The following is a 25,807-nucleotide window of genomic DNA, read 5'->3' on the forward strand; positions in this document are numbered from 1 at the left end:
ACACTACCCACAGATGTAACCAATATTGCTGCTGAAGCACTGGTTTGTTCTGTTTTAGATAGCCTGCAGTCTGCTCATGCGAAACACAGTGATTTTGCAGCCAATGCAACAGTGGCACTAAAAAAATATTGTAGCTGTACTATAATCTGAAGTATTTCTAGCTACAGATAAGGCAACTGGCTTTTAAACCGATCAATATTAAGCACTATTAGACGAATTACATGAAGAGTATGCGAATAAAACTACTGAACCATGCTTGCAGAGGAAATAATTTACAAAACGTATGTGCTTGTTTGTTGGTGGCTCTGGTACTCTACTGCAGAAAGCTGTTGGGAGTTGGAGCACTGAAGAGTTACACATGCTCACAACAGAGTATGGAAAAACATCCACAGATCAACAATATGAGTAAAGCACTTCAGTCTTAGAGCTGCACTTATGGTATCTTGACTGTCACCTTTGAGATGAAACCTGAACAGCATTTACTATTTTACTGTAAATTAACTGTTATCACTCTATTCTCCTAGCTACCCACAAACTGACTGCATGTCACATGGAGAAGCATGGGTGAAATCAGCTCCCACTGCCTGCCAGCACCTGAGCTCTGGTACAGCTATTAGAGCCCGTGCTGGTATTGCTGCCATGCCGGGCTCTCTGTTCTCCCTCTCTCTTTGCAGCTATCCACTCTCCAGACGTCACGCAGGAGATGGTATGGCTCTGCATTTTGTCTTTTGTCACCGAGTTTCTGCAGGTTGTGCTGTGTGGTGACAGCAAGTGCAACAGCTCTTCTGTTGAGCTGGGGAAAGAAAAGATCCCCCTTCTGCCCAGCAAGTGATGCTTCTCCGTAGGTCTTAAAAGCTAAGACCGGCTGACATTATCAAACACCTACATGATCTGAGTTTGGTATGTAGTGAACATCAGTGATATAAGTAAGCCTCTGAGGGCCTCAACCGTAGCTGCTTATTCATATATTATCTGCTGCCCAGGGAGCACTGAAGGCCTTTGCTGTATCATTTGGCAATGCTCATGTAAACATACACATATTCCAGCATGAATGCAAATCTTGGCTTCACAAACACAACATTAATATCGCCTGCTAGTTATCATAGGTGAGGGAGATGATGTGGGAAAGCATCGCTTGTTGGGCTTTCATGAACTTCTTGGAGAAGGTATGGTACAGAGGCTTTTTGACCCCGTACTTGTACAGTCACTGTGCAGAAACACATCTCTTCAAGAGTTCCTGGCTCTGGGTGATTTCTGAATACAATGCTTACACCCAAATACTGCAGTCTGAAGGGATCTAGAGAGAAAAGGGAAGAGGAGGAGGACATCAAGCTAGAGGAAGTTTAGCTCAACTACTTTGTATCTTTAGAAAAATATTCACTATTTGCTCACTTGACTGAATTGTTGCTTTGGACCATAAATATCCTGTCTAGAATACTAGCAGTGACTATATGCAAAGACTTCAACAATTTCTCTGGAGAAAAGGGACTGTTCATTTTTTAGATCCACAATACTGCCCATCTTCGGCTTACAAATAAAATAGCTAGGTCAAATCCATTACTTGCTTACATAAGTAGCAATCTGTTTGCCGAGCTTCTAAAATAATTGCAGCCCATTAAATCAAGCTGCCAGACCTACAGAGGAGATACTGAGCATAACACCGACCTCTTGGGGACCACCGGACGAAATACATTGTGCCCAGCTACGACGCAGGCACGGCAGCCCTCCCAAACGCCGCGCTCTCCCTCCCTGCTCTCCACCTGCGACGAGGAAGCGACAGCTTTGGCGAGCGCCCGCCTTCCCCCCCAGAAGTTTTGCAGACTTTGTCTGATCCTTCTCCTTCAGGCTGCTGCTGAAAGGCGCCTTGCTGCTGTGACTGGAGGTCTGGCAGGGCCCCGCGCGCTGAAGCTCCCGGCTCAGACCGAAGCACGATGCTGATCGCAGGGGTCAAACGAGGCATGGCAGCAGGAGCAGCAGGAAAGCAGATGAGCCCCGCTGAACAGGAGGTCACCGAAAGGGGCACTTCTGCCTCCGCCGAAAGGACGCAGCGTGACCCCGCAGAAGCACTTTCTGCAGGTTGTCACGGAGCATCTTTTGGGGTAAACATAATCCTAGCTGAAGCGGACACCGCGCTGTTAGGGCGGCTCACAAGCACGCACTGCCTGCGGATATAACACCTCTGTGGTCAGAAGCTGAGCAGCACTGAAACGCTCTGTGTAATCAGCTTTAGGAAAAGAGCCTCACGGCTCTTCATTTTACTTTCATCTCTGTAGGGGTGACTCGTCTCTCCTTCTCAGCTCTGAGCACAGCGCTGACAAAATTACAGGCAAGCCACACGTTATCGGCCGTGCCCCTCGGAGCCCGTGTGCGGCCGGCGGCTCTCGATCCGCGCTGCGCGGCTTTGCAGAGTGCTCCAGTGACCCCAGGACAGCCTCAGAGTGGTGTTAAGCTGAAGGGTCATGCACCTGCCCTGGTCACCATGCGTTCACCTGGTACAGGCGCACCGTACAGTACCATTTGGACAGTGCTGTATGCGGCTCCAGACAAGCGTCTGGAGGATTTGCTCCTATTTCAGAAGCCAGACTTAACCTCATTGTGTCACCTTAGAAGTCAGAGGGAAGATGAGAGACAACGAAGTGCAGCAAAAAGGAACAGGGGAAATGCTGCTATAAGCAGTCCCTACCTCGCCCACCAAGAACAAGACCTGATTAAAACCCACCAAACCCCTGAAAAAAGGGGTGAAAGTCCAAGAAGCAGAAGACGGACGATGGGACAATGGAGAAAAAGTGGAGCTCTGTGGGAAAAATGTTTGCAAAGTTGAGGTAAATAAAAGGCAATCAAAGCAAGTACAGCAAGAAGCAGGCATTAACTATCAGAGAATGACTGAAGTCAGCAGAGCAGCACAAGCGTAGCCAAGATCACCATTTGCCCCCCAAAGCAGCAGCTCCTGAGGCACCGCGCGGTGCTCCCAGCCTGCCTCACATCGGTCGCCGTCCACCAGCAGCAAAGCTCTCTGCAGGCGTTCAGCGGCACCGCTGAGGCACAGCCTCGGGCACGGGACAGCAAAGAACCGCATAACCTCCGAGCAGACCCACTGCTTAGCATCGCCTGGGATTATATTCACTGTAAACTGATGACATTTAGTGTTTTGCAGGCCAGGACCATAATCACAGCCCAGATTTTGCAACCTCATTCATGCAGTGCAGCATCACCGACAGCAACGGGAAGCAGGGAGGGAACCTGAGCAGTTCCTGCTGCCAGGCCACTGCAGACCTCCGTTTCCATGGCGACTGCCCTGCTTTCACAGACAAAACCCTGCCAGATGTGGGGACCTTCACGCAGGGAGTGAGTCCAGTCCTCTCACGTCCTCCCGCCTCTGCTCAAATGGCTCTTTCTACGGCGGTTCACAAAGCGCTCACGCGTGTCCCAGCAGCCCGTTTTGTCTGTGAGCAGGCATGCTCTGACTGTAAGTAGCTTTGAAGGTACTTCTCAAAACAAAGCCCTCATCACTATCTCTATTTTACAAATGAGGAATCTGGGACAGAGACAAGTGAAAGGCTCGAGGTCGTCTGAGCCAGTGGCGGACCTGCTAAGAGCCCTGTTCCCCTACTTAACCACTGGGAGCCCTGTTCCCCTACTTAACCACTGGGAGCCCTGTTCCCCTACTTAACCACTGGGAGATGCTTAGCATTATTTAGAGGAGTCCCATTTTCGCATAATACTAGCTCACATGCAAGTATGTATTTGCAGGACTGGGATTTTACTGAAATTAGTTGCTGCAGATGTTCACCTACAACAGCTATAAAAATTACTTTGTCTTTAAAAGAAAATAACAGAAAATTCAGAACAATGGAATACCTTGAACTTCCATGCATTTGTTTTTAAAAACTCTTATTTAAGAAAACAAAGAGGCCAGACATATTATCAAGTTCTCGAAAGCACATCAGCATAGTTTCAAGCTTGTGCTTAGTGCATGTTTGATTTTTTTTAATCAATGGGTTACTTACATTTTATTCACCAAAATACAAGCATTAAGAGACTTCCACTGTCAGAGCAAAAACCTAATTCCATTAAAACTGTCCCAATTGAGGAGAAAATTAAATCAGTTGTAGACTTAGGGCACCATCACAGCAAACCTAAAGCAAGATTTATAGCAATGCCATCTTTCTTTATTCCAGCAAGAGCAAATGTTCACGGAGAGCCTGCTCCCTGCACAGTCACACCTGGAGGACTAGATGCCAGGAATCTTCTTCATCCCACAAAGCCCTGTTAGGACCAGCAACACACTGGTTATACTGCTCCCAACACAGAGTTGGGTTGTCCAGGCTTGTTCATACTCAGAGAGTCCTGAGCTTGCAGGACTGGTTTTGTTTTGCTATTAAACATAAAAGGAACTAGAATTATTAGAGGTGTTACTCGTGTGCAGACTGGTCGTAAATCTGAAGGCAGAATATTATTCATGACTATCTCAAAGAAATGATGGAAGCCATGGCAAATATTAGACCACTGCATAGGGAATGGACATTAGGTCCTGGCTCTTGATGTCAAGTACACTGTGCTCCAGCTTCTTACTTCCCACAATCCAAGTCTCCCCCAACCCCGAACCAGCAGCCAGCTGCAAATCATGCTGGACTTTGGGGGACATGCTTGCTGTTTGACATGCCAGCAGTTCAAAGTTGTGGCCACTAAAATTAGCATCAAAATTTGTGCATGTTTGCTTTGTTTTTTCTCTGTGTCTATGAAAAGCCCAGGCTGGTACATGGTGACCTCCAGGCAAATTGAGGGCATTGCAAAAAGGAAGCTGTGCTCTGCTGAGCTGTCACTGCTGTGCACGTTATCCCTACACAGCACTGTTTGCACACACACGAACTGAAAAGCATAAAGTGCCAAACACAGTTGCAGCATGTCAAGCATATGTTGCTTGATGTCACCCAGCATTAAGCCAAGTGGAAGAGATGAAAACAGCAAACTGGTGCACCAACCAAGACGATTATACTCAAACAGTCATTAGAAACAAATTACCAGCGAAATGGAGAATAGCCATGACTGGATCTTACCTGGAGCCAAACTCAAGTCTCTCAGGATGTGGTGCTGCTAAGCACCGCATATTCCCAGTGAAGGCAACGTGAGTGCCGGGTGCTTGGCCCCCCAGCACCAACCTCTTGGCAGGAAATGCTTCGAGTGCTCAGTCATGCTTCGCTCCATGAGGACTGGTCTTGTTTGGTTGTTTAAGTGAGAGCAGAATTAGGGCACCAGTGAAAAATAAGGTAAGATGAAGAGGTGGCAATCCTGTGTATTTGCTGTGGAATAAGGAGTACAGCTGTTTTCTGGTCTGTCCTGCAATTCCAAACGAGTTCTGCCAAATACCTGTATTATCACAGACCAGCTCTAAGGGTAAACAGGGACTTCAGGATTTTGACCCCATCCCTCAAACCCTTACTCATTTTTCTGCAATGCCTTTAACAGACAATGGGCAAAGACTGTATGAAAAACAGAAGTGTAATAAGAGTACTCCAAAATTGTTATTTTTGTAGTTTCACTGGTATTTCTTTTTACTTAACATATTCTGAAGGGCTGTCAAAACAAGGCAAGAGAACTACCTGGATGTCTCCTCCCCTAAGTAATTTTTTTTTAAATGATTTTAGGGGTCATTCAGTGAGACAAAATAATGCAGGAATCTAGTATTTCACAGCATTTCAGCTCACAGGTGGAAATGCTGTGAGAAGGCCCATTATGGCTCCCTGAGGTGTAAATAAAATAAAGAAATACAGTCACAAATATTATGACTTTTAGCTATATGTAGCTATATCCTAGGCTTGACATACACTGACTTTATGACAATGAATGGATTTTTCCAAACTGTAAACTTCCAGTTACACCGGGGCTATCTAGATTGCAAATTAACCATGCAGTGGACATGAGAAACTACACAACAGCTTTCTACAGAGACTCTCTTCACTGTTGTCTTTCTGGTACTGGTTATTGATTCAGACACCTCAAGATCACAGCTGAAGTACTCCCAGGGCTGGGTTAGCTCTAAAAGCAGCCTAGTGACTTACATGATGGGAAGCCCATGCCAGTAATCTCTCCTAGATCCAGGCTGGTTTCATGACCAAATGGCTCACGTTCCCTTGCCTTGTTGGCATGTCCAGGGACAACAGTGACCCTACAGAGTGAGCCGACCTCAGGGGGCCAGGAGAACATCTCCTACTCAGCATATGCCTGCATTATGCTCTACAGTGCTTTAAGGTCCTAGATGGTCTGTTAATTTGGGGCAGAGTGGTATGGATTCATGCAGGCAGCCTGGGTCAGGTTTGTAAACTCTCCCAAGACCTGCAGCACTGGAGAACACAGCGCAGAGAAGCCCACACGGCTCTGCAGGAATTGCATGACTTCAGCAGGGCTTATGAGCTTCGGCTTAGGGCAGGCAGCCGCCTCCTGCACTGGCTGCAATCGCAGTCAATCTGGTGAATCAGCACAACACTCCCTATACTCGTATTAGCCAGGTTTTTCCATTAACAGGAACATCACAGCTTCCATTACCCGTGATAGCCGAGAGGCACCCATACTGTAGGGGGGCCGCTTGTCTAATTTTGTGCTCTTTTCAGAGGTGCAATGTTTCTCTGAGCAAATGAGCAACACCCTGAGGTGGAGAGAGAGATGTGAAATATATAAAGCAACTTTGTTAAATTAAAAAGAAAAAAAAAGACATTAAGTACTCAGGATAGACTAGCACAACACAGCTAAAGTACCAACTGCCAAGTCTCGGGCACAAGGCAATTCCCAAGTCAGTAACTAGATCATCATGTCTTTTAACACTGCATGGTCTATTTTCTGTTCAGTGCTTGCAACTTCCATTATCGCTAATGAGTATGCATAAGTGCCTTGAGGGTAAGAATATCCTCCCTCTGTGGCTTCAAAACTTGTTTATAAATCCCTCCAAAAATCACATTGTGTTCACTGTATTGCACAGAAAGCTATTATAACAGCTCTATGAACTGCTGCTTTCGTTCTTCCCTTCCCCCTTGCCTTATCTGAGGGACCAGAAAAGAGACCCGAAAAGCTGAAGGGCCATAAGACATGGTACGCACGGAAAAGTAATGCAGCTATGGGAGCTGCAATGTGAAAACCAGCTTCCTGGCAAAGGGTGGCAAACTGAAACCTCTGTAAAACAAAGCAACACAAAGCAAACCCCCCCCCCAACACCAAAAAACCACCAATACCCCCCTGCCTTAAAAGCGAAGCCTTTGAAAATCTCAAGGCTATTAAATGGTAGAGATTAGAATGAAATCCTGGCTGAGACCTTCCTACCAGAGCGCAGCTCAGCAGGAACAAGCTACTTGAGCAATCACAGGGGCAAACTGCAGCTGCCTTGGCGTGAGCCGCTGGGCAGAGAGGCCCTCTGCTCCTTCCCTGCAGCAAACCCAGGCTAGCAGCTCCCCTCGCCGCCTTTTAGGGCAGGGCGATGCGACTCCAAGATGCAGGGCGAAACAGATGCAAAGAAGTGCTCGGTTGCTAGCGGGGACGGCATTTCTCCTGTGCTGCTGAAGGCCCTGTATCCATCTCTGTGCCACTGAGACACAGGCACGTATGGTGGCCACCAGCTAACTCCACTCTAATGACAGTCGGGTGCGTGTCTTCTGTCTCTGCCTCTGAAATTTCCCCTCCACTACTGCCAGCTTCCTCCTCCCTACGTGCACAGTTTAAAGTTAAGCCCTCTCAAGCCTTACAGTCTGTAAAGAGATAAGTTGCAGTGTACAAAACATGATGGGTAACGCAGCAGCGAGATCAAGAGTCACATTAAATTACTCAGAGGTACGTGGAGGAAAACAGACACTGTCCTGCCATACACATGGTTGACCAACAGCTTGTGCTACAGCTAACATGTCAATACTACAGGTTTTCACGGATCAAAATGCTGTGTTTAAAACATAGAGCAGGCTGTCGGAAAGAGGGAAACGGGCTGAGAGCACACGGTGCGCAGCAAGCAGGCAGCAGCGTCTCACGGGCGAGGCGAGGCGCGGGCCCCAGCCGAGACCGGGCGGCAGAGCCTCAGGAGCCGCAATCCTCCGTCCCGCCGCAGCGGAGCGGCCTGCCCCGCTCGCAGACGCACGCCGCAGCTGAGCGGCAGCACCCCAGGCCCCGGCTGGGAGGGAGCGCGTTGGTCTGCGCCAGCCCTGCGCTCGGCGCCCCGACAGGCCTTGTGGCAGGATGCTGCTGCCTCAGCCACCCGCCCCGCTCCTGTGCCGGAGCTCTGCCCCGTAGCAGGGCGCCACAGCAGCGCTTGCATCCCACCGCTGCGGCCCTGCGACGGTCCACTGCCACCGTGGCACCGGGCTGGGAGGGCTGGCAGGGCGCGGGGCGGGCGGCCGGGGGCAGCAGCATCCTAGCCTGCCACAGCTGCCCCCGGCTGAGCTCCCCCGCCGGCCCCTGCAGCCCTGGCAGCTCTGCACAAAGCTCAGCAGAGATACTGCTTCCTTCAGTAGCTGGAGATGAAAAGATGCAGCAGTCAGATCTGCTATAAGGAAGCATATGACATGCTTACTGCAGAGGATCTTGTTTCCAAGTTTATTTTAAATGAATTATTAGCTACGGTAGGAAATAAAAGGAAACTGGAACTACGGAAAACCAGTGAAAGCTCCAAATCCCTTTCATCCAAATCCTGTTTAGTGGGAGTAGCAAAAGCTGAAGTTTACAACGTGGAGCGACCGTCTGGCCGACCGGAAACCGGGTGGATGGGGGAGACCAGCCGGACCGCAGCTCCAGCGCCAGCTCCTGCAACTGCTCCTGCCAGAGGAAACGCTCCCCGCAAGCCGCCCACGTCCGGAGCCTGCCGAGCTGCCGCCGGGCGGGCTCGCGAGTGGCCGGCCGCGCACTCTCCCCACGCAGCGCGCGCGGAAGGACAGCGCTGCAACGGCCGCCAGAAGCGGGGCGCCCCGGAAGCACCGCCGCTTGCCGAGCTCCAGCCGCCGCCGGGCGCGGGCAGGACGGCCACAGCGCTCAGCCCTCTGGAAACCCTCCTCTGAGTTTAAACCGCTTGTGTCTGTGTATACAAACACGCACAACTTGTGCTTACATTATACTTGAATGCGTACATTATGCATATATAAACTGCATAATGCTATATATATCTCACGTGTAACTCCAGAAAAGTAGAACAAAAAGTTATCAACAAAAAATCTTTAAATGCAAATCGCTTCATTGCTGTTTGTGTTGGGGTAGGTCTGGAAACCTTTCCTGCGGACAAGCAGTGATCGTATCAGCCAAAAACGCTGCTTGAGGCTGCTTACATTCATCAGTCATATTGTTTTATTACTTCCTTTCTCTGTAAAATTGGGCACTGAAAGCACATTAATTAGTTAAATTCCTGCATTTTCTCATTAAAGAGCCTCTCAGGATCTAGAAGAGATATGATTTCTGCGCTGAAATAAAATTACCCTTTTCAGTTCACTTCTCACTTCCAGGGCGTGATGTAGGGGCACAGTTACATCTGTCTGCGGCTCCTACCAGTGTTTGCACACTGCAGAGAGACAGCCCACGTTTCCAGAAACAGCCTTCCAGAAGCCCGTCGCAGAGGACAAACGTTTGTGGCGGAAGCCTTCCAGCGGCTGCCTGTGAGGTAGCTGGAAAAGGAATAAATGAAGCCTAAGAGGGGACAAAAAAGCACGTGTGGAAAACCCCACAAATTCAAAGTCAAGTTAAGGGAAATCTGGCCTCCAGGTTGCAGCGTGCTCTTTCGGGCCCAGCCAGGGTGGATGGAGATGCAACGCACCGAGAGGAGCGCAGTCCCACAGCTGCAGAACGAGGCAGGGTTCAGACGTGTCCCTGCGACTTGCAAGAAGATCTTCACACTCCCACAAATTTGGAAGCAAGAGCACTTACAAGAAATGTTTACACAACCTGTGTTGCTGTTACTGATGCTATTTATGTTTTAAGAGGGAAAGGTCTTTCCAGCTCACGACCAAACTTCTCCTACCACTTACTTCTGAATAAAGTCAGACTCGCATTCAAAACACCATAACCTATTGTGGTAGTTGTGACAATGTGATGGATTTGATACTTGGACTTTACCATGATCAGGAAAAGAATAAAAGTAACCATCAGCAGCTGCCTTAGTGTTTTTCTTTTAAACTGGATCATTACCAAAAAGCAAAAAGTAAAAACATGTTTAATAAAAAAAGAAAAAGTGGTGAGGCTGTCCCTGGTTGCCTAGGAAATACAGCAAATTCCTTTTCCAAGTAGCCACTGGTCACACAATAGATACTATAGTTTGAATTATTCTGTACTGCTATAAAAAAAAGCATCTGGAACAATTTTGTGTCAATTCCTTTGTATAGATCTGCAATAGTTCATGGAGAAACAATCTTTTTTTCATTAGTTTTCCACAGTTCCTGGAAATAGCTGTAGACACATTCATTTCTTTTGTCCACAAATGCCGGCAAATGCCACAAATGCAGGCAAATGTGTGTATGAGACACACGCATATACAAATATTTGTGTACAATACGGACAACAGTGACTGAAATTTAAATCTGTATGTTCTTGGACTTGAGCTCCAAAGATCTCCCAAGGAAAACATGAATGTTCGCCCTATGGATTACCTCACCTGAAACTGGGAAGATGCCGTTTTAGTTTCTTGAATTCAAAGACTGCTGCTAGAATGAGAACTACTAGATAATGTAAAAATTTCACCACTTGCACAGAAAAACCAGACTGGCGGAATCAGAGCATCACAGGATTCTTCGAGCCAGGGACAATAGCAGATTATGATACCGGATTTGTTGAGGAGTAATTGTGGAACAACCGTAATAATTACATATTCATGGACAAACCTGGTTCAGTATTCATACTAAATCAATACTGCAAATATGTTTCTGCAAACATGTTTCCTAAGACAATAATGAGTCTCCACTTCCACCTGATTCTTCTCATCTTTAGAGGTCCTCATATGTGTATGATCACGGATTTCATATAAACATTCCTAAATTCTTTCATCAAAAAAATAAAAAAAAATGCCTTGGAGCATACAGGAGATAACAAAGTCTCTCTTTCTTGATGACAGAAGAGCATCTTAGAAATCCAGACTGTTGATCTAAACGCCAGGTTTCTAACACTCTTGAGTGTATCTCAGACTTTAAAATTTGACTGCTTACTTCAAGAACCTTACAATCTGATCTTATTTTCTATGTATCAAACTCTGCTAAAACCCTTGTAAGTTTGGCACATACTAAATCAGACACAAATAAACAGGGGGCAGATGTTCTGAACATAACAAAAACAAATGACATGATTAAAGGGCCTTGTCAATTCAAAATCTCCAAAAACTTCTTCATGATAGTCTAAAAGTGCCTGTTGCTGTACGACACTATAAACCAGCAGAAGGAATACAACATAGTCATATATTAAGTATCACAGAGATTCTCAATACTCAATGAAGACATTCAGTCATACTAAAAGGTAACATTTAGCTATTACCTAAGTTATTATGATAGTGATGGTATATTTACAGAGCTCTTGCTATGAATATTCAGCTCTTAATTACAGGAGTGAATGTGAGGTGCTCTACAGTACTTACTGGAGTGCATATTACCATTTTGATGAGTAGGAGAGGAGAGGAGACGAGGAGTGGTACTTGGCCTTGGACAAGGATTGACAGAAACGTGAATCAATTTCAAACTTTAAAATCTGTCAGAAGGGGCATGACCACATTTTAAGTCCTTGGCATCAAAAATCAGAAGGCACAAGGAACATGAAGGAAAGGAAGTAGAACTTGCAGAACCTTCCATAATAAAAATGCTGAATAAGATCTAGTTCCATGAGGCCACAGAGTACATACGGAGTCTGCCGTAACTTCTCTAAGATAGGAAAAATGTTTGGATGTATTTGGATTATTATTATTTTAAGGTTGTCAAAGTCTCTTGCTTAGTAAATGAGGAAAACGGGAGCCTAGATGTAAACCAGACCCCATTCCTAAGCATCCTAGAGATAATGCTAAGGTCAGCTATACTAAACAGCACAATGATACTTGGGTGCCTCTTACACACACTCACAGGAATATTTGTTAAACAGTTCAGAGAATGCTAGAACATATTTTATACCACTCTGCCTGCAAAACAAGCTTCCTTAGCCTCTATGAATCTGGTTGTGCAGGCAGGTTATGGTATAAGTAACAATAAATGTCATATACAGATCAACTACCAACAACAGCGTAAGTAAGACTATGGTTCTGTTCAGTGTGTGTGTGCATGCTCACAAGTTTGTATTTCTGTTATCACTGATGACCTTTTAAAATCAAGTTTGCTTAAAAGGAGTCATAGCATGAGTGTAGCTAACGAGTATCTCTGGCCACAACCATGAGCAAAAGGGACACGCACTAAGAGCACAGCTTACTGCATGGATGTCAAAACTGATACGCAACACAACAGTGGGACAGGTTCCTTCTTACAGTTCACACTGTGAAGAAGAGTAATCCTGATCCAGCAGGGAGTACTGCCAGTCCTACTACCATACGAAAGGCATTTCCAGCATGGCAGAAAGGAAGGGTGAGTGCATAGCATTATCTCAGCTTTAGCAGCTCAGAGTAAAGAAGGGATATCCTCATTCAATGGCTTTTATTTATTTATTTTGTTCTGAACACTGCATCTGCTGAAATGCAACTGGGAGGAATGGGAAGAGAAAATGCAGATTCATAAGCAAACACAAGCTTTGGGCAATATATGATATCATCTCATGTACAATTTTTACCATCAGATGGTATTTCCTTGCTATAGAGTTTCACAGCCAAGCAGTATTCTCTTTAATAATTTCTGCCTTTTACTTCTTTGTTCAGGAGGACCCTGTCCAAAGCTGGGGTTTGTACTGTGCTAGTGGTCATAGCAAGCGGTCCTTGGCAGGTCTGCAGCTAACACTGTGTCCATAAGCCATCTTACCTTTTTCCCCCTCTTTGCTGCATAACAGCAGCACATCCCCTCTATACTGCAGAAATTCAACTCACTTCCCAGGGTATAACAAACTCAACATAGTACGGATCTATAAGAAATGTCAAAAGTTGCCAATTATCTATTGGTCCAAAATTTGGGGAAATCTAGGAAACCTCTGCTAGCATTGTTACACAGATGGGGAAACATACAGGTAATGTTTAAATGCAAGATTATCAATTGGCTAATCTTAACACTGGCTCTCCACAACCTTTTTCCAAAGAATTGTACTGTTTACCTTCAGTCCTGTCCGGTAGTTTCCCACTCTTACTTGTTGTTGCAGTGTTGACTGTTTCAGATGAGGTGCTCAGTTTGGTGTTGGGGTCTCGCTTAGGTTTTGGTGGTGGCTGCTTACGAGAGCTGCTACTTTCATCATCGGTTCCTCCAACAGAATGAAGAGACTGGGATCTCACGGCAAAGCCACTGGAGCAAGGATGTGGCAGTCTGTCCTGAGGAGCAGGCATCGTCATAAACCCCATGCGGAAATGTTTCCCCACGTAGCTTCCTTCATTTCCTCTCACTACTTCTCCACCTATGCTGTAAGAGAAAACATACACACAAGTAAATGATCCACCTCTGCTTCAATAGCACTGAGAAGCAGGGCTTGGTTTCATCTGTAATTTGCTGGAATTGGGATATCCAGTAATCATGATCTGTAATAGTTTAGCATATACATACATAACAGCTTGTGAGATTTTTTGCTGGAACAATACGTGATTATAAGAATACAGGAAGAGAGATGATTTCCAGCCTTCCAAAATTTGGTGCATTTTGTTTGCTTTTTTTTTTAATGTATGTCTTGTAGCAAAATTGCAGAAAAAGAATATAACCAAATCCTAAGGTCACTACAGCTTCAGCGATGTGAATCCCACCCTTAGTCCAGAAAGGTCTGCAGACCATTCATCAGGCTTCTTTTCCCACCAGCCACAAAACACTTCTCCAATAGCTTACAAACACTTAGCATAAAATACACAGACATCGTAAGCATTCTGAAGTGAAACCAGGGTGTGACCAAGTCATCCCTGCAGGGAAACTTGCTGGGTAAAAGCATCCAGCTGATACTAATGAGGGAACATTCGTCAATGCAATGGAAGAATATTAAAAAAATTTCTCTCAGCTTCCCACCGACATGGACACCAAAACCTCTTTTTACAAACTTTATTTATTTATAACAGCAGAATTCTCCAGCATTAACTTCTTCTATAGATTCACCAAGCTTCACCCCATAGTGATTTAGGTTCCTTCCCCATATGCATCACTGAACATATCTGGAATGGAGTTTAGGAGCTTCACTCCTCTGATGGTTAAAAATCTCCTGCTTTTTTCCAGGCTAAGGATGTCCTGACCATACCATTATGCATTGTCCTCAGGTCAGTCTTCCCCAATGTTGATATTTACATCCCCCTGACAGCAAAAGCATTAATAATAATAATAATAATAAAAACCCTTAGTCTTGCAATTTTTCCTTTGTAAACAAGCAATGCTCTTTTCTGCTCTTAAAACAGGATGACTATTAGAACAGGTAGTCTGTTTTTCAGCACAAGTGAACAGAATTGCCAGCAACTGAAATGCAGATACACTGCTAGGCACTCTAAATTTTACAAAGACAAATTGAGAAAATTTGCTCAGGTTGCATACCACTGTGACTAGAAATTGCCTACAGAGCAAATCTGAAACATCGGAAGTCAGAACTGAGTTTTTAGGAAAATGAGATTGCTGGTAGGGCAAAGAATATCGCTTTAGAAATGCAACACCATGTATTGATCTGCACCCCCCGCCCTCATCTCTGACTGCAGACATACATGTATCCTGGGAAATAAGGCTCTTGGGGTGCAATCAATCATCCTCCTTCAGACTAAAACATGGTAAGGGAGAGAAACGCTCTAAACATTACTTAGATACAGGAAACTGAACATTAACATCTCATCAAATCCACATGAATCTGCAACATGTGCAGCATCAGACTGGTAGGACACAAGCGTAGGAGATGAGAGGGCAACAAGCTGTGGCACACCAGAAAGAAAATAACCCCCAACCATTCGGAAACACAGGCAGAGGAGGAGGAAAGCTCGGCTGAAACACGTGCTGTCGTACCAAGCACTGCGTTGTACTGGGACGGCAGGGCTGAGCACTCGGCGCTATTTCTGCTGTGCTCAGGTATGCTCATCAGCTCTGAAACGCAGTTCTGCCCCACGCTCCTGCTGTAAACCTACAGCACATTTCAATTACGGCAATTCAGTCACCACACAAAGCAACTCGGCTACACATGCAGGTCAGCAAGGGCTCTGTTTACAAGGAGGTTTGAAATGGTATCACTGTGGGCAGGTAGAAATGTCAGTGTGAGAACTGTGAAGTCCTGGAAAGCCCTAATTGCCTCCTGTTTCCCCTTCGCACAGAATGAAGCTGTAAGCAGGGTCAGTCTGCTCCGTAAGTTCCTGTCTGATGTTGCCCTGGGCTGGTGCAATTTATTTGGTGCTGAACACATCTCCTTCTCTAAAAGACAAGAACATTTCTCAATGGTTCATTTGAGGAGTGAGTAAGGTCACTGCGTTCCCTGATACTGTCCCCAGGAGACAGTAAATCTTCATCTTTTTGCAAGGTACACACACGCTCTATCCCATCCTCCCCACAGATTGCTACTGTGCAGTACAGAACTTCATGCATGATAAAGCAGAATCTTTATGAGCTTACTGAAGTCTTCCCATTTTTATTGTGATTTCTACTAGTGGACAGGTTGCTCACAGCTAAACAGGTCTAAGCGAACATGTTCCACCCTCTAGGGGCACTGACACATATGTGCACATGTGTGCACACACACACAGAGCCCTCGCACACATACACACCGATCCATGTTTATAACCCAGCTACTACTGAATTCTAATTGGCATCAGTTCCAGAGGGATTTACAGCCAGAAAGATCAAAAGGTAGAACTCATTAATTTGAAGATTAAAAACCTGTAGCTAATTTAAATGATTAACTATGCCTCTACTAATCTTTCATAAATTGTCTGAAAATAATATAATCCTCTGATGCTAGAGTACAAAGAAGTGCCTGTCACATTATTTAAAGAAGATTACTATCCAAACATGCTGAAGAATACAGGTGGGGAATATGCTTCCTTCCTTAAGTCCATTGCACAAGACATGTATAGCAAAAAAAAATGTCAGTTCTCCATGTGCTTGACATGTTACAATTCTTATCAGGTTACTCTACTTCCTTAGACCATTTACTTCGTTTCTCTGTGGAGATATTTAGGCAGATTCTGCTCTGGATGTACTTACACAAATCCCCCTGAGGTGATGGGTTTGACCCTTTGCTGAGAATACACAGAACTGCGTTCACATGAAACGTGTTTTTACCAAGCTGTTGCATCTTATATTCCAGAAATAAAATTTTCTAAATGAAAATACAATGTGTAAAAGCACTAGTTCATTAAGCAACTGAATCACATTTTTTCTCATTCCCTCCCTCTCAGTCATTGCTTTTTTCATTCTTTGCTGAATTCCTTTCAACATCTCAGGTGAAAATCCCTCCCTTCCTCACCTGCACACTGCACTCACTCCAGAATAAACAGCCTATCGCCAAGTTAAAGAGAGCAGCAGGCATGGATGGGAGCAGGCCTTGCTCTTCTGCTTCACGGCTGAAGCAGATCTGGCCTTGCTCTTCTACATCCTCTGGTCAGCTGCTAGACAAAAACATAGAGATACCATTTCCTCCTTTTCCAGCATATTTAAAAGAGAGTCCATGTTTCTTTGTAGAGTGCAGGAGCTGACCTTCAGCTCATAGCTATGCACTGTAAACCCCAAGACGATGAAGACTAGCCTCTAAATCTTGGTCCTGGACCCTGGTCATCATTCAGGATCACAAAAGGTTTATGTTTGTTACTTCTGCTGGCAGTGACTCCTGAGTGTCAGCAGTGTGTGTTTTCCACCATAGCTTGACCAATACAGGCAGCAATAATAAGAGGAGTGCCAAATTCATACCTCAGTAATATGGACCGATCATATCAAATGGATCAGTCCTTTGTTTCCAAGAGAAATGAGTCTCTCCAGACTCATCCCGAGGCGATAAACATAAAAGCAGGGTGGCAGAAGTGCAGCATGGCACCCCTCCTCCAGCGTGAGATTTGGACTTGGGCATGCAACTTTGCGATGCACAGTGCTGCTCGTGGTTCATCATGGAACCAACTGAATTAAAGGGTTTTCTTATGTACTCCTCCTGCTTGTGACTACAGGAGTTGCCTGGGGCTGGTATATGTCCCACTACACCACAACAGGCTGAAAAAGATTTATATGCACCTTGCTGCATAAAGGACTATAGAGAGAGCTAGGGGAAATAATTGTGTAGATGATCTCACTCCATTATTTCTGACAGCAAAGAGCCTGCACTCTTCATTGTACCGATAATGAGTTCTATCTCATTTCAAAACTGTATTATATGAGTTGCTGTAAGTATTACACAGTTTATTAATATATATGGAAATAGAGATTTGGATTATTCCTCTGGGAAGTTTCAATTTGAACTTGGCTAGGTTCAACTGCTTCTCTGACAAGGAATTATATACAGCATTCAAGTAACCGTTAAAAATGCAACAGACATTTGCCTACAAAAAAAGACATGAATTATATAATAATAAAATTAATCATACAGTCACTCATGCTACACACTTAAAGCGAAGCTGACTTAGTGCTGAGACATACTTTGGCATATGGCTAGGTGCAGGGACTGAAGTTGCAGTGAATGGAAAAAAAGCAGCACAGTGAAGTTTCCTCCAGACACCCTTAAAGAAGTGTGTTCTGAAGCAGCTTTGCTTTGAAAAACACGTTACGTGGCTTTTCTGAAGTCTACCTAGCAATCCTCTTTTAGACCACTGAGCGCCAGGTTGGACACTTTTTCCTTGGTGCACTGGAAAGAAGTGAGCTTTCCATCCCTCTCCCTCGATTACACAGTACTGGAGATTAATCACTACAACAAACAAAGCTTGAATCTGCCTTAAATTAGTCATAGTGCATTATAGCAATATAGCTTTCACTGCTAAAACACGAACAAGAGCTCCATATGATGCATCTGCTGGGTCTGGTTCTACCTCCAATACAGGTTGAGCTGTCACCTGAGACTTCTGAGGTCAGAACAGGGCTAGCACAAAAAGCACACTGGACTTGCTGTACAGATGTGCAGTATCAGCCTGCATCCATGTAAGCTGTACGCATCACGGCCCTGGCCACATTACAACTCGCCTTACTGTGCTCTGCCTGTTGTGTTGTATCAGGTAGGTACTAAGCACTGACCAAACTACAGCATGGAGCAACTCAAATGTTTAGCTGTCCGAAGAACTATGGAGGAGAAAGTCTTTTATATTATTCATTTTATTGCACATAAAAACAGGTAAGTTATATAGGGAAGCTAAAAATTGTAAGTGAACACAGAAAATAATCTAAATGAACAGAGCACTGGGAAGGTCATTTCCACCTTGCTTTGCCAGGAGTCATACCGTTCCTATTGACAAGGAATATATTTTCAAGTTGTGAAGTCAGAAACCTAAGAAAAAGAACTTGTCATCACATTGCTGAAAAATACATGGCAAAGAAAAAGTATCCAGAGACTGCCTGCCTCAAACAGCATGGTCTTTCTAATTTGCATTATTCCTTCTTAGCATTACAAATAATGGTTTTATTTTGCTGTAAAGTTTTATTACTTGATCATGGCAGAAATTGAATTAATGTCTTAAAAACAAATAAATAATTGTGTGAAAACTTTTCTCGTGATTTTTAATTGTAAACAATGTGGAATATTGTACCTCTTGGCCCAGCGTTAAGGAGCAGAAGAATTCTTGGGAATACGTAAGTCCCATAAAATCAGAACACTCTAGAGATACTTTTTCTTCCAGGCCATCTATCTACTCTTGTTCTTGGTATTTATCCATAAATTCTCTTATCAGTTCAGACTTATAATGAATTAGTTTCATGCTTCAGGTCCCCCAAATCACTTGATAGTTTTCATCTTTGCGAGATTTCTTCTCTTCCTGTGCTTCTTTGAGAGTTTTAGACTTTTTGTCCACAATTTCCAAAAGGAAAACTGCACCTGATTATGAGACTTAAATTCCTAGACACTGGGAAGGGCAAAGTACTCTGCTGGTCATGGGGCATCTTTGAAGGCAGCTTTGCAATCCCTGTGCTGTGGAGGGTCCCAAACCGGGACTGCAACAGGCCATCTGCCTTCGCTGCATGCTGAGATTGCAGACAGTCAGGAGAGCTGCAGCAAGGGCAGCTACTCACTCCGCTCCCCAGCAAGGAGAAACACTCCGTCACAGAGACTGTTTTGTCAGCCAGCAGAAAATGCACTGGGAGCCTCTGCAGGTGTCCCTGGGGAAATGAGGAGATCCACAAATCACAGGGTAAATATTGCACTTGGGGGGCCAAGGCACTTCCCCTGAGGGAGCTGTAAAGCCCCCCAGTAGTGTCCTCACATGACACCCATGTAATCCATCAGGGAAGCCATCGGCCTCAGAAAGGGAAGAAAAGAGAAATTACAAAAAAGAACTTTGATGACGTAGGAAGATTTAGAAGTCTTTCATAAAAATGACTAATCAACAGCAGAAATATGGAAGGAATAGAAATATTTGACACAAGCACTTTCTATGTTGTTTTGACTACTGCTATTGTCTATTGCTGTTTTGAACAAACAGCAATTCATCCCTTCGTGCATCTAGTTTTTTGGGGGTTAAGGAAACAGCTACTGTTATTTTACCCTTTTTTTTAACCAGTTGCTTACTCTTATGCCAATGAACCTCCAGCTCCTCTGCTCATATCAAATGTTCTGAGTATAAAGGGCTGAAATGGCTTTGAAATGTCTATTCCCCATCAGAATAAATTATACACATATATACCAAGGATGACACATTTTACTTTGTATCTGAGAAGCACTTTCAAGATTAGCATAAATTATATTTGTAAATTAGAGGTTGGATGCCAAAAAAACAGAAGATATACTATTTTTATCCCCCTAAACATGATTTCAGCAGACCATGAAATGTAATATTGAAGAAAGAAGAGCAGCCGCACAATCATGGATTCAGCAATTGCACTGCAAATACGGTTTTATACATAGCTACACCACATTTATTACAGAAAATAAACATACAAATTACACACATTTCTTTTCTAGTTTTATTTTTAAATCATATTTCAGAGGCCCCATTCCTTGTTCCCAAGCAATGCTCATAAGTGGTTTTTCTCTGCATCACTTTCCCAAATGTCTGCAAATGACTCATGATAATCTTGCATCAAGATCCAGAAGATAATACAAATCATCACTTTTCGGTACAGGCCTAAAGTATAAATGAATCCCTACAAAGGGCAGCTTCAGAGTCATTTTGTGCACCTGGAGGAATATCTGAAGCGAGCAAGTGACATGTCCATGCCCACGACCCACCACCCACCACACCTCTGCGACACGCCTCAGCTTGAGTGGTGAGACCAGGCGCTGCTTAGGAAGCCAGACCTCCCAGCATACAGAATACATCAGTGCTGCAAAATGAACTTTATTCGTTTACGATACCTGTCAAACCCACACACACGCCCAGGGCTCGATGCCGCCATGAGCGGACATCCCCTCTCTGCGCACCGGCACGATCGCACAGGCGGCACCAGGAGGAGCGGCAGCAAGGCCTGGCAGCTGGGAACGCCTTTCACCACGGGCAGGGCACGCCGGCAGGGGCAGCCCTTCCGACGCTAGGTCACTTCCAGGACCCATTTCCTCACACCGACACACAATCGCTCCAACTTCACTCGTTAACTCTCCAAAAGTCTGCCCTCAAAACATCTGATAAGAGAACGTCCTAGAGATGGTGACAGATGAGTTACGGATTCGGCCCTCACCACACCACGGCACGTGGGAGTGCTGAAACGCAGCTTCTGCCCCGTGGACTACAACCCAGCACACCTCTTATCCCCTGCTCGCTTGTGTCCCTCCCAAGAAGGGCTGAAAACCCCCGTAACAGGCCCTCACGGTCATGAAAACCCCACAACAGGCAGTCACGGCACAAGTGCTTACCACTGTCTCTAGAAGCTAGAGAAATATTTCAGGCCTGAATCACAAAGGTTGAAATAGCCTCTCCCTAATACATGGGGCAAAATACACTTTCATGCGTAACAGAGAACCTAGCAGAAGTTGGTGTTACCGTCATTTTGACTCCTGCCATCCAAGATGGGACCGAATCTTGCACATAAAAGTCCCCGTAGTTTAAATTAAGCCACCATGTGTTTGGCTGCATTATAAGATTAACTGATTCCCTGCTGAAGGACCAAAGGACTACTGTAATTCATATGCGCTGGACAATTGATGTAAAAGCAAAACTAACCAATACTATCCACAACAGAGGTTTTGCAAAAGAGCCAAATACCCTCCTTTCAAGGGATGATTTACTACGCTGCAGTCTCACCTATTTTTATAATGCAAAAGGCTGGGAATGCTAGCACTGGCTGGGATTCTCAAAAAATACTTTTCTTCTACAGTATGTATGCTATTCTCACAACAAATCTAACATTATCTAGTCAGCCTGGAAAGGACTAAGGCAAGGACCCTTCTGATCCACAGAGAACTCAACGAAGCCGCATTTCGGGAGCCTGAGCAGAAGCGCAGGTACTGTTCTCACTTCCGCTGACGTTCCCTGTCTTAGCAGGCCGTAACGAGGAGCACGTTGCGCTGAACTACCGCAACTGCCCGACGGTGCTCTCCTCGGAGAACCGCCGCGTGCTGCTCTATCTGGGGCACCAAGTCTCCGGCGCTGCGGCCCCACCGCGTGACGGATGACTGACTGATGCATATGGAAAGCTCTGTAACTTGTGAACACAGGAAGCTGAACAGGCATCAGTGAAGAGCACTCTGCTTTCATATGACTACAGATATTTTTAATTTTGCATGGGAGAAGCACAGCTAAAAGCCAGTAGATGAAAGCTCATATGCTCCGAGTCACCTAGAATTAGTTATCAGCCATATGCAATGTTTAAACGAGTGCAAATGCGTGTTCACGTTAATGGAGCGGGGCTTTGCATCCTGTCAGAAACGGGTGGAGCTAGAACAAAGTTGCATTTTTGTCACATTCAGCAGAAAACCACATGGGGTAGACTCCATAACGCCTGAGCAACTGTGGCTGACTAATTATTTCAATGAGATATGTGAATAAATTAACATGCAAAATTATTTTCGTGAACTTTAGTAATAAAATGCTCTTTGAATTAGAGTAACAGTTTTAATGGAAGCAACATTTGTAAAAAGTGAAAAACCTTTTTATGGATCAGATGCTGGGAAAAGTTTAAACACAGACAAATGAAAGAAATGTGCCGACGCTCCAGGACTGGTGATTTGTAAACCAAGTGCACAGGAGTTGTGCTCTGCCTGCCAAGGTGTTGCATGGTGCCTAACCTTTCCGGAGCTGGGCTTATTTCAGCCAGAGATGTACAGGTGCTCTTCTGAGTGCCCCTAGCAAACACCACTCTGCTCTGCTCGGCGCATCACCACACTGTCACAGTTGCTGGACAGCACAGAAATATGCAGCAGAAAATCCTCTGTTTGCACTGGAACAACCCTGCCAGAGGCAGTTGCCCTGTCTTTACAGCTAGCGTCTCCTAGCCCCGTGGTTGTAAGCACACGTACCACTGTTTCTGTGCTCCACCTGATTTTTGGAAGAAAGGTTTCACCTCATGCATTGCTTATTAGCACTTTGTGATTTAACTGGACCATGGCTCTGCATGAACAGCTATCTGTGCCTTGCAAAATGAACTCCAAATCTAAGCACGTTTGTCACAAGTGTAATACACCCAGACAACAGGAAAGCGAGTCACCCCATACGGACTAGCATGCTAGGCTACCCCTCTGTCCTCCTTCCCTGGACAGCCTCTGTATGATAAACAAAACTACATCAAATCCTGTAAATCAGTGTGGGCAGCTCTCACAGTTGAAGTCCAGAGAGGCTTGTTCACTAACACGTAAAGTACCCTTTGAAACTCCCTCTGCCTATGACACCTCTTTATCCACAACAAAGTGACCGCTATTGTCACGACAGAATATTGATGTGCTTCCCACCTAAATTTAGAAATAATTACATAAAAGAACTCTTTCCCTGTCTTGATGGATGTCAGTTACTTAGCCAGGGTTGTCAGGTGCTGGTTATTTGTTCAGAGAAACAAATAAAAATGGGCATGGTATTTTCAAAAACACAGTGATTTATTGTATGTCAGAGTGTGTGAAAAGCAAGCATAATGTGCGCATAGGTGGTTAAGACTCACTGATTTCAGTTAACTCACTGAAAGAAGCTAGCCAGAAAAAGGATCGCTTGTCCCATGTATACAGGTACCCAGCGTGCCCCGAGTCATTTCCAGACTTCTGTTTTCTGGTTATGTTCATCACATGTCCATGCATTTCCCTTAGAAATGAGTGTGTATTGTCCAAATGCAAAGTACGGATTCTTTTTTACTTGCATCCATGCACAGAGCTAATGGGCAAGATCCAGCGACTCTAGCAGGCCACTGAAAGGCCTCTACATACATGGGAATTTAACACCAGAGACAAATAGCTATGATAAAAGCTGACAATAACTGAATTACCTCAAAAATCAGCACATGTTGATTTCCATCACTCATAGCACTACTTTTGCAAATTAGGATGTCGAGTTGATTATTATTTTTTGGCCACTATTTTTTTTCCCCCTCCTTCAGGGCAGCTTTTTGCCAAAGAAATGAGGAAAACTACACCCAACAAGCTCTGATACTGACAGAAGGTCTAAATACTCCTTTAGAAGAAAAAATGCTGCCTAAACGCTCCTTTAGTAGCACAATTCTTAACTGCACAAAGGATCATCAGTACGGCTTATGAGGCTGCAGTGAAACGAAATTTTGCTAAAGCAACAGCAAGTACGTCTTCCATGCTGTGAAAATCTGTGTGAGGATTTTTTAAGGATTTAAAGAATTAAAGCACGAAACAAAACAAATAGTAAACACCCTTGTAACCTGGGGAAAGGATGTGTTCGACGATACAATGGTAAATGAGTGGGGAATCTAGTGGTTTGGTTCACTGCATGAGAGGTGGTCAGCTCAGCACCGTTCATACTAAAAGCACATAAGTTGCCTTATCCTCAGCTAACTCTTTGGAGCTGCCCTTCATTGAGTGGCACGCTTACGTTCAAAATATCCGAGCTTTCAACAAATAGCGCTTTCTGCGAGTTACGGTGAGCTGTGGCTGCTGCGGTTACATGCGATCTGGACCTCATTTTACAACAAGATAACAAAAATAATGTGTTCCTCCTTTTCTTTGCATGAAGAACCACTACGAAAATCGGCAAAGTAGCTGGCAGTAAATTTTACTGGCTGTAGACTTCTGGGCCACCTAAATCCCTTAAAAAAGTTTTTTACCTAGACGATATATTCCTGACATTATACGAACTGTGCTTTTCATCTCCCGTTGCCACACTGCAGGCAGCCGTCTCCTCCACAACTGAAGCCAGGAGGGGGTTCAGAGACACTTTGTATGTAAACACCAAGCACGGCAGCCCACATCAGTCTGTCCGGATGCTGCACGGCAGTTAGGATTATCTGTGCGTGTCCAGTAAGAGCAACTCAATTCCGCACTTGTTCCAAGAAGACACTGCTGCACCTCTGCTCCAGAGGCCTTCGTGCCCCGTCCCCCGCTGCCCGCACACCTGCTTGGAGAGCGCAGGGCGGCACAGGCTGCTGCCAGCTCACGCGCTGCACCCCCCAGGATTCCAGCTTTTGTAAGCTAAGACAAAGGCAAATTGCTCCAAGACGGTTTCATGATAAAAGCCTTAAACCAGAGCAGCCTGCACTCGCACACCCTGGGCCCCTATGCATGTTTTCGGATGAAGCGGGCTTTCAAGTCCTGAAGAAAAGCGAAGAGAAAATACCTTCTAATACGCCCTGTCGCCCACTTACTAAACGCAGTAAGTAAAGAGTTACTGAGCTCCAGAGACAGTGAAGTGGACTGGACTTCACATACACTTCTGCACATCTGCCCTGGAAGTAATTTTCTAGAGTCCCTGAAATGGCAGGCAGAAATGCTAACATTTCTGGTGATGAGCAGCTCATTATTCTGCTCTCTGTGATCTCTTTCTATTTTATTTTTTACTGGATAAGAAATGAAAGATAACCTTTGTTAAGTAAGCAAACCAGCACCTCGTTATTTAGCCAGTGGATGCATTTCTTTACAAAGGCAGATGATTAGGTAAGAAAAGATGAAAGAAGGACAATTATATTATTGCAACTCTAAAAACTGCTTTCTAGAAAGCGTATGTAGAGGTAAAGGGGAAAACCAGCATGGTTCACATGGGGATTTGAGTTTACATTAGTGATCTGTGGTGACATTTTCATATAACCATGAGAAACAGACACACTCTTAAAATGAGAGCCAAAGCTCGTTAGAAAAGCTGCAGGAGAGTATTGAAAGGAAAAACAAAACGCAGCCTAAGTACTGCAAGACACCAGAGAAAAAGCTCAGGAAAACACAAGAACAGAGTTTTGCAGATGTTTGTGAGTAACCTAAGGTGAAGTTTTTAATTCACCCTCAGATATTAACAGGTAGCTTATACTTCACGTATGTATGCAGTAAAATCTTCAGGATAGCTTTGATTCAAGCCCCAGAATAACTTCAGGAGGGCTCCTGAAAGGGTGGTATCGGGGAAAGAAAGCATCTCCCACGGAGAGCGCATCCCCTGCTGTGAAGGTGACAAAACTGGGTTGTCTAAGGGAGTTTCTCTAAACCCAGCACCTATAATTCTTGAATTGCCGATAAAAAAAATGCAAATTATAATCTTCTATAA

The 25,807-nt window shown here is 44.8% G+C and overlaps 1 protein-coding gene across 2 annotated transcripts in view; it reads right to left on the reverse strand.

The window, feature by feature from the left end:
* NYAP2 (neuronal tyrosine-phosphorylated phosphoinositide-3-kinase adaptor 2) overlaps positions 1–25,807 on the reverse strand; it is a 151,363-nt gene that overhangs the window by 68,184 nt on the left and 57,372 nt on the right. For both annotated transcript variants that reach the window (XM_026109747.2, XM_026109746.2), the window contains exon 3: positions 13,216–13,514. In XM_026109747.2, coding sequence (XP_025965532.1) covers positions 13,216–13,514 — 299 coding nt within the window. The remainder of the gene's footprint in view (positions 1–13,215; positions 13,515–25,807) is intronic.

This window comes from Dromaius novaehollandiae, chromosome 9 (assembly GCF_036370855.1).
Source record: "Dromaius novaehollandiae isolate bDroNov1 chromosome 9, bDroNov1.hap1, whole genome shotgun sequence".
In the NCBI taxonomy this organism is placed as follows: domain Eukaryota; kingdom Metazoa; phylum Chordata; class Aves; order Casuariiformes; family Dromaiidae; genus Dromaius; species Dromaius novaehollandiae.